General features: G+C 38.3%; 1 protein-coding gene across 1 annotated transcript; it reads left to right on the plus strand.

Annotated features, from left to right (window-relative positions):
* The first annotated feature begins 854 nt into the window (after positions 1–854).
* Positions 855–13,881, plus strand: LOC117433179 (chromobox protein homolog 7). Its single transcript, XM_034055241.2, has 6 exons — positions 855–1,179; positions 3,246–3,289; positions 4,156–4,221; positions 8,413–8,479; positions 9,639–9,960; positions 10,251–13,881. The coding sequence occupies exons 1-6, from the start codon at positions 1,111–1,113 to the stop codon at positions 10,391–10,393; spliced, it is 711 nt and encodes a 236-aa protein (XP_033911132.1). The 5' UTR covers positions 855–1,110; the 3' UTR covers positions 10,394–13,881.
* Positions 13,882–14,667: the final 786 nt, after the last annotated feature.

Consider the following 14,667-nt stretch of genomic DNA (forward strand, 5'->3'; position numbering starts at 1 on the left):
CCACAGAGGGAGGCCGGCCAGAGAGTATTAAATCTCACCTGTTTTTGTACTTCCATTTGCTACACAGGTCTCAAATGTGCAGATTTGAAAGAAACAAACGTTACAGCAAGCATGGATTTCATTTCAAACGTCATCTGGTACTACACTAGGTTAAGCCTTTCATGAAATATTAAAAAATAGCTTTAAAACCATTTGAAGTAGTTTTGAACACGTAATAGAGGGCATCCTCCTATTAAGCTGTTATTATGAATTAGTCATGTTAGCGGAAGCTTTTATCCAAAGCAACTTAGACTAGAGGGTGAACTATGCATCATCAACAGCTGCTGCTGCTGCATAGTCACTTACAATAGGACCTTGGTTTTACTTCTCATCCAAAGGACAGAACACAAGGAGGTTAAGTGACTTGCTCAGGGTCACACACACTGAGTCAGTGGCTGAGCCGGGATTTGAACTGGGAACACTCCTGGTAGCACGTGCCTTTTTTTAAACCATTGGACCACCAAGCCATTTCAAGGGAAATCATTGCATGTTATTCATAAGCTTTTTTATTATTATTTTTATCTTGGATTGTGATCTAGATCAATCACAAGATAAGCAGCATTATCAGTTCCTCTTCTACTGTCCAGGCCTGGATTTGATTTGGGCATGCAATGGTTAAATTACAGCGATGTGAATTGCCCCGTATCAGTTTTGATACCATCCTGTTGAACTGTCTCAAAAACAGAAGGCCATTTTTGTGCAAGTGTATTTCAGTTGTGACTGTGGTGCCTGCCGTTCGTGTGTGCGTGCGCGTCCTCCCTGCTGACCCCCCCCCCCCCCCCCCCCCTCTGTGCGCGCTCGTGGCCGACAGCGCACAGAACATTCTGTAAAATGTCCCTGTCGGTCGTGTCCGCGTTTGAGACGGGTACGCGCCAGGCAGTGCAGATGTGTCGCAGATTTGAAAAGTCACTCCAGAAAGAAAAAGGCACCGTGACGCGAGATATTGTTATTGTGTAACTCTGGGAATAACAACGTGACAAAATAAAATACAAGACAACACGAGAGGTGTAACAAGAGAGGCTGTCAATTTGCATCGAAACTGCCGCGGAGGAGCTGTGGAAATTGCATTGGATGGAGCTTTCTGCCATAGGAGAGCAAGTTTTTGCTGTTGAATCGATTACCAAAAAGCGAATAAGGAAGGTGGGTACGGATGGGAGGGGGCCTGTCATCACAGGACACCGTGTCAGTATATACCTGCGTCTTTAAATTACACAGTGTGCATCTCAATACAATTAACATGCATTTCAATATATTGACAGAAGTGTATTGTAGTAGTCGTAGTTCGTTTAGGGTTGCTGCGCACATGTGATTGACCTGTCAATCTATATAGGTTTGCATCACAAACTATCAGTTTCAGTCCTATTTAAATGTCAGCATGATTTATGCAGTTCATATGACGTGTTTAGCGATGTTCATTTTATATATATTAATTGAAAACGTATACTGCAGTATATATATATCTCATTTTTAATCTACTGTGGATAATGCATATTCGTTTTGATTGGGTTAATATGCATATAGTATATATTGTTATGCATTATATAATCTTCAAACATGCTATAATACAGTTTTGTATACAGTATTTTGACATGCGTTGATACTGGTCAGGTATCTTAGTAACATGCGACTATAGATTTTCAATACACGTGGTCTTTCGATACAATGATAATATTTGTATTCCTGCATGCAATGACTACTCAGTCTCCAGTATCTCGGCCCTTATGTAATAGTACGCAACAGGTCTTTATTATTATGGTCACTGTTATGCTACTCACCCCTCCCCCCGCGCCTCCATTGGGTATAACATCACAACAACAATTGCTCTCATAACAGTCCAGCCCCTGTCTGACGTCATAATTAATGATAATAAACAGAGCGAGGTGCAGACTCGCCTCGCGATTTAAAACTACGCCGACAAAGACTGAATTAGGTTGTTATTCATTTCAAAGACAATACAATACATATATGAGTTATGTATTTGCACTTATTATAAACTACACTGTATTTAAATATAAATCTTGTATTGTAATCCTGTACTGCCCTGGATAAAGGTTCTTTACAACTATGAAAGAATGCATTGTTAGATAATATAAACCTAGAAGCAATCTCAACAAACTTGAGAATTTTAAAAACCTCTGGTATGAGGCATCCACTTATCCTACCAACACTGACATGCATGAAGAAGAACTCCCGGTTACTATCTTCATATTTCTACTTTTTAATTTCATTTGAAAATACAGAATTGTGGGCCTGCGGTTATTATTATTATTTATTTCTTAGCAGACGCCCTTATCCAGGGCGACTTACAATTGTTACAAGATATCACATTATACATTATTTCACATTATTTTACATACAATTACCCATTTATACAGTTGGGTTTTTACTGGAGCAATCTAGGTAAAGTACCTTGCTCAAGGGTACAGCAGCAGTGTCCCCCACTGGGGATTGAACCCACAACCCTCCGGTCAAGAGTCCAGAGCCCTAACCACTACTCCACACTGCTGCGGTTACTGTTAAAAGTTATCACTATAAATAACAATCTAAATTACTGGTGTATGTGTTTCTTCCAGGAGTATAACTAAGCTTGATTATGTAATTTCTAACCTCTGATACTAACTACTGCTGAAAATAATAGCAAGATCATGCCTATTCTATTCTATCCTATACTATCCTATTCAATTCTGTTCTATTCTCTTCTATTGGGCTCACAGAGTGACACACATTATTATTATTTATTTCTTAGCAGACGCCCTTATCCAGGGCGACTTACAATTGTTACAAGATATCACATTATTTTTTAAATTTAATTACATTATTTTTTACACATTATTTTTACATACAATTACCCATTTATACAGTTGGGTTTTTACTGGAGCAATCTAGGTAAAGTACCTTGCTCAAGGGTACAGCAGCAGTGTCCTCCACGGGGATTGAACCCACGACCCTCCGGTCAAGAGTCCAGAGCCCTAACCACTACTCCACACTACACACATGTAGTGACAAGTAGAATTTGGGGGGGGGGGGGGGTTGTCCCTGCAGCGGAAACCACCTTCCTTTGGGTGATGTAAACAAACTGGACTGTCAACTCGTATTAAGATAAACTAGTGATATAAAGCACACTGAACGTGATTGTGGGACGCTGTCATTTGAAGTAAGTAACTCACTGGCCCTCTTTTAAAGATCTGTCTCTTTCTCTCTCACAGGGTCATGTTGAATATCTTCTGAAGTGGAAAGGGTGGCCGCCCAAGTAAGTCATTTTTCTGCCGATGTGTGCAAATGTCTGTCGCTCTTTCTGGAGCACTTTACACATTTCATCAATGGTTGGGCATTTATTTCACATATAGTGTCACACAAAAACAAAATTATTGCTGTGTAATATATGAATAAGTACACATTGCAACTAAAATAAGAACAAATCATAATTAAGCAGTGGTACATCAAAAAGCCATAATTAAGCGTTGTGATGACACTTTGCCTATTTGTGACTTTCCTGGCTGCTTGTCTTGGAATTTTCTGTACATCTTTTAAACTGCTGTCTGTCGTTTATATCTAAAACATCCCAAACACTGAAAACGTCTGCCCGCTTTGAAATCCCCTCACCAGAAGCCAGAGACGACCAAGAAAAGAAAATTGCTGTCAATATATTCAAAGTCGTGGAATCCATATATTATATTATATGGGCAGCAGTTTGGAGTAGTGGTTAGGGCTCTGGACTCTTGACCGGAGGGTCGTGGGTTCAATCCCAGGTGGGGGACACTGCTGCTGTACCCTTGAGCAAGGTACTTTACCTACATTGCTCCAGTAAAAACCCAACTGTATAAATGGGTAATTGTATGTAAAAAATAATGTGGTATCTTGTAACAATTGTAAGTCGCCCTGGATAAGGGCGTCGGCTAAGAAATAAATGATAATAATAATAATAATAATATATAAAATATATACAAAATAGGGCTAGTAAAACCAGGAATTGATCAAACTGCTATCCAACGGGAGTCTTATTTCCATCCCTGCAAACAAAGTTAAAACAGACAAGTTCCCCACCCCAAGCACTACAAACATGCCCTGTTTTCGATATCTGTCCCGTTATGTCACGTCCCTCTTGTTTTTTGGCAGGTACAGTACCTGGGAGCCCGAGGAACACATACTGGACCCTCGCCTTGTTCTCGCTTATGAGGAGAAGTAAGTAGCAGTGAGTCCTATATTACAGGGATTATAAAGCTGTGCAAACCCTTATAAAAGTGGCCCGTATTAAAAGCACAGCAAAGTGTAATAAAGCACAGCGAACTCTAAAGCATAGTTGTAAAGCACAAAGAGGTATGGTAAAGCACAGATATGCACATATTTCAAATACAACACTGTAGATAAGCAGCTGTATCCTGTGCTGTAGGTCTGATTGCTGCTGGACCACTGGAGTGAGTGTGACCTACGGATGCCAGGAAGCAGCAGCAGAGTTTTAAAGTTTAAATTAAATTACCATCAGGAATGACTTTGTTTGATCCCTTCGTTCGATCCGCTACTGTGTCTGTAGTGTGTGCCTTGCCTACACTGGGCAGAACAAATATAGTAAGTTATACAAAGACATTCACATTGTACAGTTTATCGGTACCATTCAAATAATAATACATGGTGTAACTGGTCCTACCCCTGATGTGTATTGTAGGTCCTATTGCAAACAGATGGGTATTCTCACTAATGAGTTTAAGTCTACAAATTCGAAGACACTGGCTGTCACCAGTTAATCAAGATGCATTACTCAGTATGCACATGCAGAGACACGGGTTATCACCAATTAATCAGGTAACCTACTCAGTCTAGCCGACACAGGAATTAATGCTTGAGACCTTCCCTTCAGAGTCTAGGCTCTGATGTGACCAGCCAATCACAAACACTCTCTGGCCTCTTTTTGTTCAGAAAATCCCTTAAGAACAAGTTTTAGCAAGACGATTGTTGTCCCTTCAAGATGACTGCCAAGTTGTAATAAGGTGTACCAATACTCAAGAGGTCTCTTCAAAACGGCTGCAAAGCTGTCAAGTAGGTGTTCCAAGGCTCCTGGAATCACACTGCTTTGTCAAACCGAAAAAGCGCAGTGACTGAGGCCTGCACTCCACTCACTGCACCAGTGTTTGTTTGTTCCAGCTCCAACAGGAAAGCGCAGTGACTGAGGCCTGCGCTCCACTCACCTGCACCAGTGTTTGTTTGTTCCAGCTCCAACAGGAAAGCGCAGTGACTGAGGCCTGCACTCTACTCACTGCACCAGTGTTTGTTTGTTCTAGCTCCAACAGGAAAGCGCAGTGACTGAGGCCTGCACTCCACTCACTGCACCAGTGTTTGTTTGTTCCAGCTCCAACAGGAAAGCACAGTGACTCAAATCAACTAAACTGCATCGCCAACACTTCAACTAAAGACACGACTGCTTGAAACTGTATTTGCCGGACAAACTTTTTTTTACCTATTGAAAGATGGAAGGTGAAACGAGAGCCGTGCTTTGTGATTTTTGTGAAATGTATATAAGTAGTTGTCAGTGTTTCTTGTTTTAAGGATCATTTTATTTGAGAAAAGTGTATTAATGTATTGGTGTAAAAATATATTTCTTGAAAAACAAATTGATACACTCAGAACAATCAGTTTCAATGAACTATTTATTGACAGTAGTTTTAATCAGTGGACTTTTCTGGACTCAGTAGGGGAGACCACAAGAGACTGTAATTGAATTCTATGAATGGGTCCACTCAAACCGATGGCATGTGTAATGACTTTCTGGAGGAGGCTGGTCTTCCTCATACTAATACAGAATTAGGACATGAACTGTATGAAAAAACATTGGAAAGAAATTGGGTTACTGCCAGGAACAAAAAAACGGAAGGGCAAATCTTATGGATACAAATAGGTTTCAGGTTTTAAAAAGTGGTGACAGTGACACAGAAGAAAGTAAGAGTGTTGTATTAAAAAACTGGGAGGCAAACCTCTTTTTATCAAGCACATTACCAGTTGTTGGTAAAGGCAATGACATTTACAGCAGAATATGATCAATAAACAAGTGGTTAGCTGGTTGGTGTACACAAGAAGGTATTGGTTTTATATATAATTGGGACTCTTTCTGGGGAACCTCTGGGCATTATTTAAAAGATGGGCTGCACCTAAATAAACTGGGGTCAAGTAGATTGATAGAAAAATATTGAACGTCATTTAGCTAATAATTTAAACTAGAGGGGGAGGGGGGAAAAATACAGTTGAGACTGATTTGCTTAAAAAAATAGAAGTTATACAATCCTGTTCTGTGCCTGTATGCAAATCTTAAGGGGATTCCCTTAATAATCTCCAAAATTTTAACCCTGCTCCAACATTGCCAGCTGCAGATACTAATCCATGTTTAGCGTTATTAAATATTAGATATCTATGAAACAAATCTTTTTTAATGAATGATTTTTATTACAGATCACAACCTTGACATGTTCTGTTTACCTGAAACACGGCTCGGCGCTTGTCACCAAAGTGTCTTTTTGTAAACCTACGAAATATTGCTAAGATTAGGTCTTGTCTTTCATTGCCGGATTCTGAGAAGCTAATTCATGCTTTTGTCTCATCTGGACTCGATTACTACAATGCTGTTTTTGCTGGGTTACCAGACCATGCCTTTTGACGTTTACAGCTTATTTAAAAATTGTGACCACATAACTCCCATGCTGGCTTCCAGTAAGATAGAGAGTTGATTATATGATCCTACTTATAAAAAACACTTCATGGCCTGGCACCTGATTATCTAAAAGAGCTTTTGTCCCTGTATCTACCTAGACATGCTTTATGGTCGGCTTTTTCTGCTCTTCTGTCCCTCCCAAAGATTAACACAAAAAGGAAAGGAGAAAGATCTTCCAGTTACAGTGATCCGATTATGGAATAAACTACCATCTGACCTTAGAGATGCAGAGTCACTTAACTTTTTTAGACTAGCACTTTATACAAAATGTTAAGCGTTCTTTTCTTTTTATTTCTCTACTAATATCGATTTTTTTTTTTTGGTGTTTTGTTTTATTGTACTATAACATTTTCATGTATTTTTTTAAAATTGTTTTAATTAATTTTATTGTATATTTTTGTTTTTATTGACTTGTAAAGCGCTTTGAGATTCTGTTGTATGAAAGGCGCTATATAAATAAATAAACGTACTTATCTGAACGGAACTATGCGACCGTTCTACACACGCAAGTATAATGGTAATGCTTATCAGGTTTACCTAAGAACAGAGGTAAATCCAAGATATAGATGCTTATATGTGATTAGATAACGGGTATCTTACTGTATAAATAGAGTTCATATTGTAATTTTGGTAGCTTGTGGTTTTCATTGTGAAGTCATTTTAGAGAATGGTCTATGTAAGTCATACTGTGTCTCCTGCAGTACTAGAAAATATCTTAAGCCAGTACGGAATCAGATATCACTAATGGAGCACTGCTGTGTTTAAAGAACACAATCCTAAATGTTTATTTCTTGTTCTGTGTATGGTAAACTATGAAGGAGTTTCCATCGTAATTGGAAAGGCTTGGTGGTCCGGTGGTTAAAGAAATATGCTTGCTACCAGGAGGTTGCCAGTTCAATCCCAGCTACTGACTACTGGCAAGTCACTTAACCTCCTTGTGCTCAGTCCTTTGGATGAGAAGTAAAACCGAGATCCTACTGTAAGTGACTCTGCAGCAGCAGTTGTGATGCATAGTTCACCCTCTAGTCTCTGCAAGTTGCTTTGGATAAAAGCTTCTGCTAAAATTACTAATTAATTAATTGCATGCAACTTACAGTTTTTATAGCTAAGCGGTTATAACCGAATCCCTTGCAGGAACATCTGTAGAAGTTGTTTTGACTTATTACCACAGTATGATGCTATTGTTATTTGTTTTGACCTGTTGTATGAAATGTATCTTTTTTGTTTGAGAAACTAGGCTTCGCCTAATGCCTGGGTTTCTATTTGTTTGGCGTAATAATATTGACAGTACATGGAATTGTTTTATTGAGATTTGTGAATGTATATTTTATGATTACCTGTTTAATAAATATCTTTGTTTAAAATAGATTCCTGGTAAATCATTTGCCCGTATAACACCCTTGATTTTAGTTTGTTGTAATGTGTAGATCTGCTATTGTTTTCAGAGAGCGATATTGAGAACGGGTTTATACATTTATAATAAAACACGGTAAAATAATAATTCCTGCAATACTACTCACAGTATCCAGTATAAAAAAATGACTATTTATTGCAGTAACATTACTACTGTGTTGTATTCCTATGGGTTAACAGTTCTAGCCGTCCATATTGATCATTTCAAATACACAGTTTAACAGGATTGAAGTTGGTGACCAGTTGGATTTTCTTCCCCACAGGGAACAGAGAGAGAGAGTGATGGGGCATCGCAAGAGGGGCACCAAACCCAAAGGACTCCTTCTGCAGGTAAACCAAGAAACACATCCTGAAACCACAGCGCCCTCTGTAGGCATGTGTGTGACCAATTAAACTTCTTCCAGAGAATGGACTGCAGGATTAGCCAGAAGTATTTGCCAGAATTCCAGTACCTCTTCTCCTGTGTAGAGATGTCATCCCGTGCATAGAACACCACACCTGATTCCAATGTTCAAAAATCAACACACACAGATGTATGGTAAAGCATATTAAAAAAACAGGGTAAACTAACCCTTCTAAAAGTTTCCCATAGTAAAATCTTAGCAAAGTATAATAAAGCACAGTGAAAGCTAAAGCATTGTAAAGGATAACTGGGCCAAAATACCATGGCAAACTTTTATAAGGGGATATTTATTTATTTCTTAGCAAACGCCCTTATCCAGGGCGACTTACAATTGTTACAAGATATCACATTATTTTTTACACATTATTTTTACATACAATTACCAATTTATACAGTTGGGTTTTTACTGGAGCAATCTAGGTAAAGTACCTTGCTCAAGGGTACAGCAGCAGTGTCCCCCACCTGGGATTGAACCCACGACCCTCCAGTCAAGAGTCCAGAGCCCTAACCACTACTCCACACTGCTGCCTTGTATACAAAGCTGTTTCACGTTGGTCACCCTTGCAAACAAGGATTTTATCTCAACAGGTTTTCGAATCTTTTAGTAAATAGAATACAGAATACTAGTAAACAGCTTGTTACGAGGAGGTCCAGATCCGGGGTCAACCACTGACTAAATATGTGTGACCATGAGCAAGTCACTTAACCTCCTTGTGCTCCGTCCTTCGGATGAGACGTAAAACAAATGGGGTCTTATTGGAAGTGACTCTGCAGCAGACACTGACTCACTCTGTGTCTGTGTGTGTGAGACCCTTAGCAAGTCACTTAACCTCCTTGTGTTCTGTCCTTCGGATGAGACATAAAACAAACAAGGTCCTATTGGAAGTGGCTCTGCAGCAGCCACTGACTCACTCTGTGTCTGTGTGTGTGACCCTGAGCAAGTCACTTAACCTCCTTGTGTCCCGTCCTTCTGATGAGACGTAAAACAAACAAGGTCCTATTGGAAGTGGCTTTGCAGCAGATTTCGATAAAAGTTTCTGCTAAATGACTAATAATAATAATAATAATAACTATGCTGTCCTGTAGAGACTTTATGGGATGGATCTGCGCAGTGCACACAAGCTTCCAGAACAGCCAGTCCCCAGAATCCGCCTGTCACTCACACGCTCCCTGGGAGAGGAGGGCCAGGGAGAGAGGCCACCCCAGGAAGAGGAGGGAGACACGAGCCCCAGTGTGTTCAAGAAGCTGGACACCAGGGAGTACAAGAGCAAAGTGTCTGCTTTCGTCCGACTGGCCCCACTACACCCCCCGGTGGACTACCGGCACGCCCCGACTGGGGAGGGACTGGGAGAGGACTGGGAGATGACTGGGAGTAGCGTGCCGACTCAGAGAACGCAGATCCTCAATGGTTTGTAACGGTTTCGTTGGCTGAAATTTTTTGATTATTAGGCTGTTGTCTTCATGCCACTTAAATCATTTGCTGTATAATAACTAGGGAAAACTATCAATTTTGAATGTGACGACGCTATTTTATTTAATAATAAATATTATGTTTCATCATGAAATATCTTGAAATATACATTTTTAGACTGTAAAATAAGCCAATTTTAACCGTGATGGAAATACAGCCCTACTAATGGTGGTGATTTCATTTTAGCTGCCGGTATAACCAGATCTATCCCCTCTCCTCTTTCTCAGATGGAGCGGGGCCTGGGAGTGGGTGGAGTCCTGCGATGTCACCGGGTGAGGTCACAGTCACTGATGTCACCATTAACTCTCTCACAGTCACCTTCAAGGAGGCTTTGGCAGCTAAAGGATTTTTCCGTGCTTTGAGCACGTAGTTCTAAATCGAAATCCAGACCTTATCGTTTGTAACCATAGAAACGATCCTCAAAAAAAATTATATATATAACCTTTTCAGTTACAGGATGGATATTTACTGGCTACATTCATTCAACGTTGTTACGTACTACATTGCAGCATGTCTCATACAAGAACTGTATAGATGGTAATACCTTGGGTTTAGGTAATGTACAGCTGTGGCCAAAAGTTTTGCTTCACCCTGTAGAGTTAACTAATTTTGCTTCATAAAGTCAAATGAAACCTGCTGAATAATAATACGTTGACAAGTTCAATTACATACCGCTTTGTAGTTTTCCATATCCTTTAAACTGACAAAAATGTGACATTTTTAAATCTAATTGAAATACTGTACTACTACTTCCGATAGGCTTTTTATAGCAATATCATTTTGTAGTTGCTTTGATTACATGATGTTAAATAAAAGATCTAAATTATGTTCATATATACTTTTTTAAAAAGTACCGTATTCAATTTGGCGCCGCGGCATTTATTTTAAATTGATCAAAATGACTGCGGCCCTTAGACGAGGGTAGCGATTATACAAAGGCAGCCTTTATTAATAATACTTTACAAAACGCTGCAATATTTTATTAAATGATTTAAGGCATTTTAGAAACTGCGCCGTGAGAGGCTCCGATCTGCAGCACTATACTCTTGTTTGTTTTTGGGGCTTGAATACAGTACATTTACTGACAGTTAATGAGAGGTGGGAGTTGGGGGGTCAGGGGAGTACTGTACCAGCGAATCAGGAGTGTGTATTGGTTTGTATGGGGCGGGACAAGAAGAGGTGAGAGAACGGTAGTTGAGTTGTTTTTCTTAACGAAAAATATTACCTCTGAATATCGGTCTGATTTCTGTTAAAACTAAAATATATCCTACTCGGTTATTTTTTTTTTTTCTCACTGTAATTTACCTGGTTGTTTGTAATTTCTCTGTTAGAGAAACCGAAACTAGATCTTCTCATAGATAGTAAGCAAGTTTTTTTTTTTATTTTTTTATTTAATTGTACAGGACTGAGTAAAATTCCAATTGAATAAAAAACAAAACAACTAACCCCCCTACAGGAAGATATCTTCAGTCAGCTTTCAGATAGTGGTCAGAGTGACCGGCAAAGCTCTTAAGTTCCTCTGAGTTTAAGTTTTCACCATCCAAGCTGACAATGAGGTAAACAGACAGCCCTTGTTTTATCCCCTCCTGTGTTGGCACTGAACTCTGCTGGAAATAAAGGACTGCTGTGCTGTAAGTAGTTCATCCTGGGCTGTCTGTCAGGACTGTACTATACAATAACATTTTGCTTACATTAGTTTGTATCACGTGCTGGATTGAGGTTGCAGTCTCTTTGGGGATGTCATGTACATAGGCAGAGTTGCGTGTTTCTTTATTTTTTGAGCAGGGGTTAAAAAAAAATTACCTTTACGTTTCTTTATTGAGAGCGGCGTTTATTAAAAAGCTGATATCTGAGTGAGGCGTTAATTCGAGGGCGATGTTAATTTGAAGTAATATGGTATATCTCAATCCTACATTTCTAGCTGATGCAAAACTTTTGGCCAGAGCTGCAGAAAAGCGAATGAGTTGAAAAAAGTCTTCTGCTGTCAATGTCGTCTGACCCAAAAATGAGCCAAACTTAAGTATTACAAATGTGGTCCTGTTTTCATGTTCTTCCACCTTTAAACCCTACTATATACAAGTCCCTAAGCCGTCTTTGTTGTTTATTTCTGGTTTGGGAACTTTTTTGGTTGTGTGTTTTCCTTACTGTAAAAAAAATAGCTTTGAAATTCTAGCCCTTTTTTTCTGTAAGGAAGAAAACCCCAATTATAATTCTAAGACTTATAGGAAACAACTTCAGGCTGTGTAGAATGTTCTGATTGAAATGTCTTTGTAGTTTATTACTGCTCTGCTGATAAAGGCACGAGCAGAAACGTTTGTCTACTTACGTTGTACCTTTTATCTGGTTTGATTCTTCATTGGGAGCTGCACTCATAGAAATTTAAGAGGACATAACTCCAACAATCTGGTGTATTGTGTGTCAAAAACATTTCAACATGTCAAAAAAACTTGTACATTTTTTAGTATATTTATATATATTATATATATATATATATATATATATATATATATATATATATATATATATATATATAATGTTGCAGAGTAGTGGGAGGAAAGGAAATGGGAAATGTAGTCATGGGTTTAAAGAAGGCATCAATAACTACATCCCCCAGAATGCCTCAGGGCTAATTGATCCAATAACGAGGAGCGCCTGGTCTCAATATAGAGGTGCATATAGCAGGTAGCTCAATAGCCAATTAGTCCTTCTGGGGGATGTAGTCCTGTATCCTCCTTTAAACCCATGACTACATTTTCCTTTCCTTCCCCATACTCTGCCACATTATATATATATATATATATATATATATATATATATATATATATATATATATATATATATATATATATATATATATATATATGAAGAATGATCAACTTATATATTTTTGCCCTGTTCAGAAGTATTAGTACTGTACACAGTGTTATTACTGGGTCCAAAATCTTCCACTCTAACTGTACAATGTCAGACCCATTCAACCTCTTAAAGAAAGACAAGTTATCCACCCAAGCATCTGTACAAAACTCAAACTGTCGATCAAGATTCAAGATCTAATTTCAAGTTTGTCTTCTAATATCCATTGTCTTGCATATTCCAGAGAGGATTCTAGAATGGGTTTTTTAAAAGCTGAATTGCTTTAGTCCCAGAAAAATATAATTGATTTAATTTGCCACCTTAGAAACTCAGTGTGAGAGTAAGTAGCAGGGTTCCGAAAAGATACAGCGTTACACGTGCCCAACTGTTGAAATAATGCACCTGTCATTTATTTTCATTGTTAACATCCTGACAACTCTTCACACTTATAACTTTAAAGTCTGTTTCAAAGTTCATTTCAAAATGTCTGCTCTAGTGCACTGGGATTTGAGATCGGTCCTCTAAATCACTGCAGGTAGAGTGATTAAAAAAAACATAACAAGTGCTCTGGCTTTTCTATTCCGTACCACATCATGGATCGTTCTTGCTGTGTTACCTGTTTGACAAGGTGGGCAATAATCCTTACACTCTCAGTGCACTAGAGCGGACATTTTGAAAAGAGCCTTGAAACAGACTTTTAAGTTATAAGTGTAAAAATTTGTCAGGATGCTAAAAATGAAAAGGCAAATTACAGGTGCGTTATTTAAACAGTTGTAGCAACACGTGGGGACCTGTAACGCTATCTATTTTTGAACCCGCTACTTTAAGTTCCAACCACAAACCTATGTACACAGATATATCCACGGCATTGCAAAACCGAAACGTGATGACACATCTTGAAGATTGCTGAATGTATAGAAAGTTAAGAAAAAAAAAAAAAAGCTTTTTTACAAAGCGAGGAAGTAAAGAGAGAGGCTTTTTAACTTTAAAAAAAAAAAGACTAAAGCCTGGCTATATTTTTGTACTCCAGAGGAATTTATGTAACTATTTACTCTTGAAATTGTGTATTTGTGAACGCAGGTACAGAATGTTATTATTATTATTATTATTATTGTTATTATTATTATTGTTTTGTTGTTATTTCTATTATTATGGTTGATTTGAAAATGTTCACATACAATACATTAATGTACTGTTTTATTACTTAAATCACTGATGTAATTAAACTTACAATTGCACTTTATGGCATCTCTGTTTCTTCTTTTTATTTTTATTTATTATTATTATTATTATTATTATTATTATTATTATTATTATTATTTATTTCTTAGCAGACGCCCTTATCCAGGGCGACATACAGTTGTAAACAAAAATACATTTCAAGAATCACAGTACAAGTAATAATACAATTAAGAGCAAGATAAATACAATGACTTTGGTTCTAGCAAGTACAAGTATGACAAAATACGATTCAATAACGGAGCAGATAACAGTGTCAGTGATAGTTACATCAGGATATAATTAAATACAAAATACTACAGATTAAATAACACTTGACAGATTACAGTACTCTAAAGTACATGATTAAATGCAGTAAAATAGGGGGCAGATAAGAGCAAGTAAAGCGCATTTAAGAAAGAGGGGAAAAAAAAGAGCAGTTCTACAGGTGTTGTCTGAAGAGGTGAGTCTTGAGGAGGTGTCAGAAGGTGGTCAGGGACTGGGCAGTCCTGACATCTGTAGGAAGGTCATTCCACCACTGCAGGACGAGGGTGGAGAAGGAGCAGGCTTTGA

This window comes from Acipenser ruthenus, chromosome 52 (genome assembly GCF_902713425.1).
Source record: "Acipenser ruthenus chromosome 52, fAciRut3.2 maternal haplotype, whole genome shotgun sequence".
In the NCBI taxonomy this organism is placed as follows: Eukaryota; Metazoa; Chordata; class Actinopteri; order Acipenseriformes; family Acipenseridae; genus Acipenser; species Acipenser ruthenus.

Bases quoted from the DNA above. Each gene is read 5' to 3' on its own strand.
- LOC117433179 (XM_034055241.2), top strand. From the start codon at position 1,111: ATGGAGCTTTCTGCCATAGGAGAGCAAGTTTTTGCTGTTGAATCGATT. The intron at 3,290-4,155 runs GTAAGTCATTTT...GTTTTTTGGCAG, and splicing joins TGGAAAGGGTGGCCGCCCAA to GTACAGTACCTGGGAGCCCG. The intron at 8,480-9,638 runs GTAAACCAAGAA...GCTGTCCTGTAG, and splicing joins CCAAAGGACTCCTTCTGCAG to AGACTTTATGGGATGGATCT.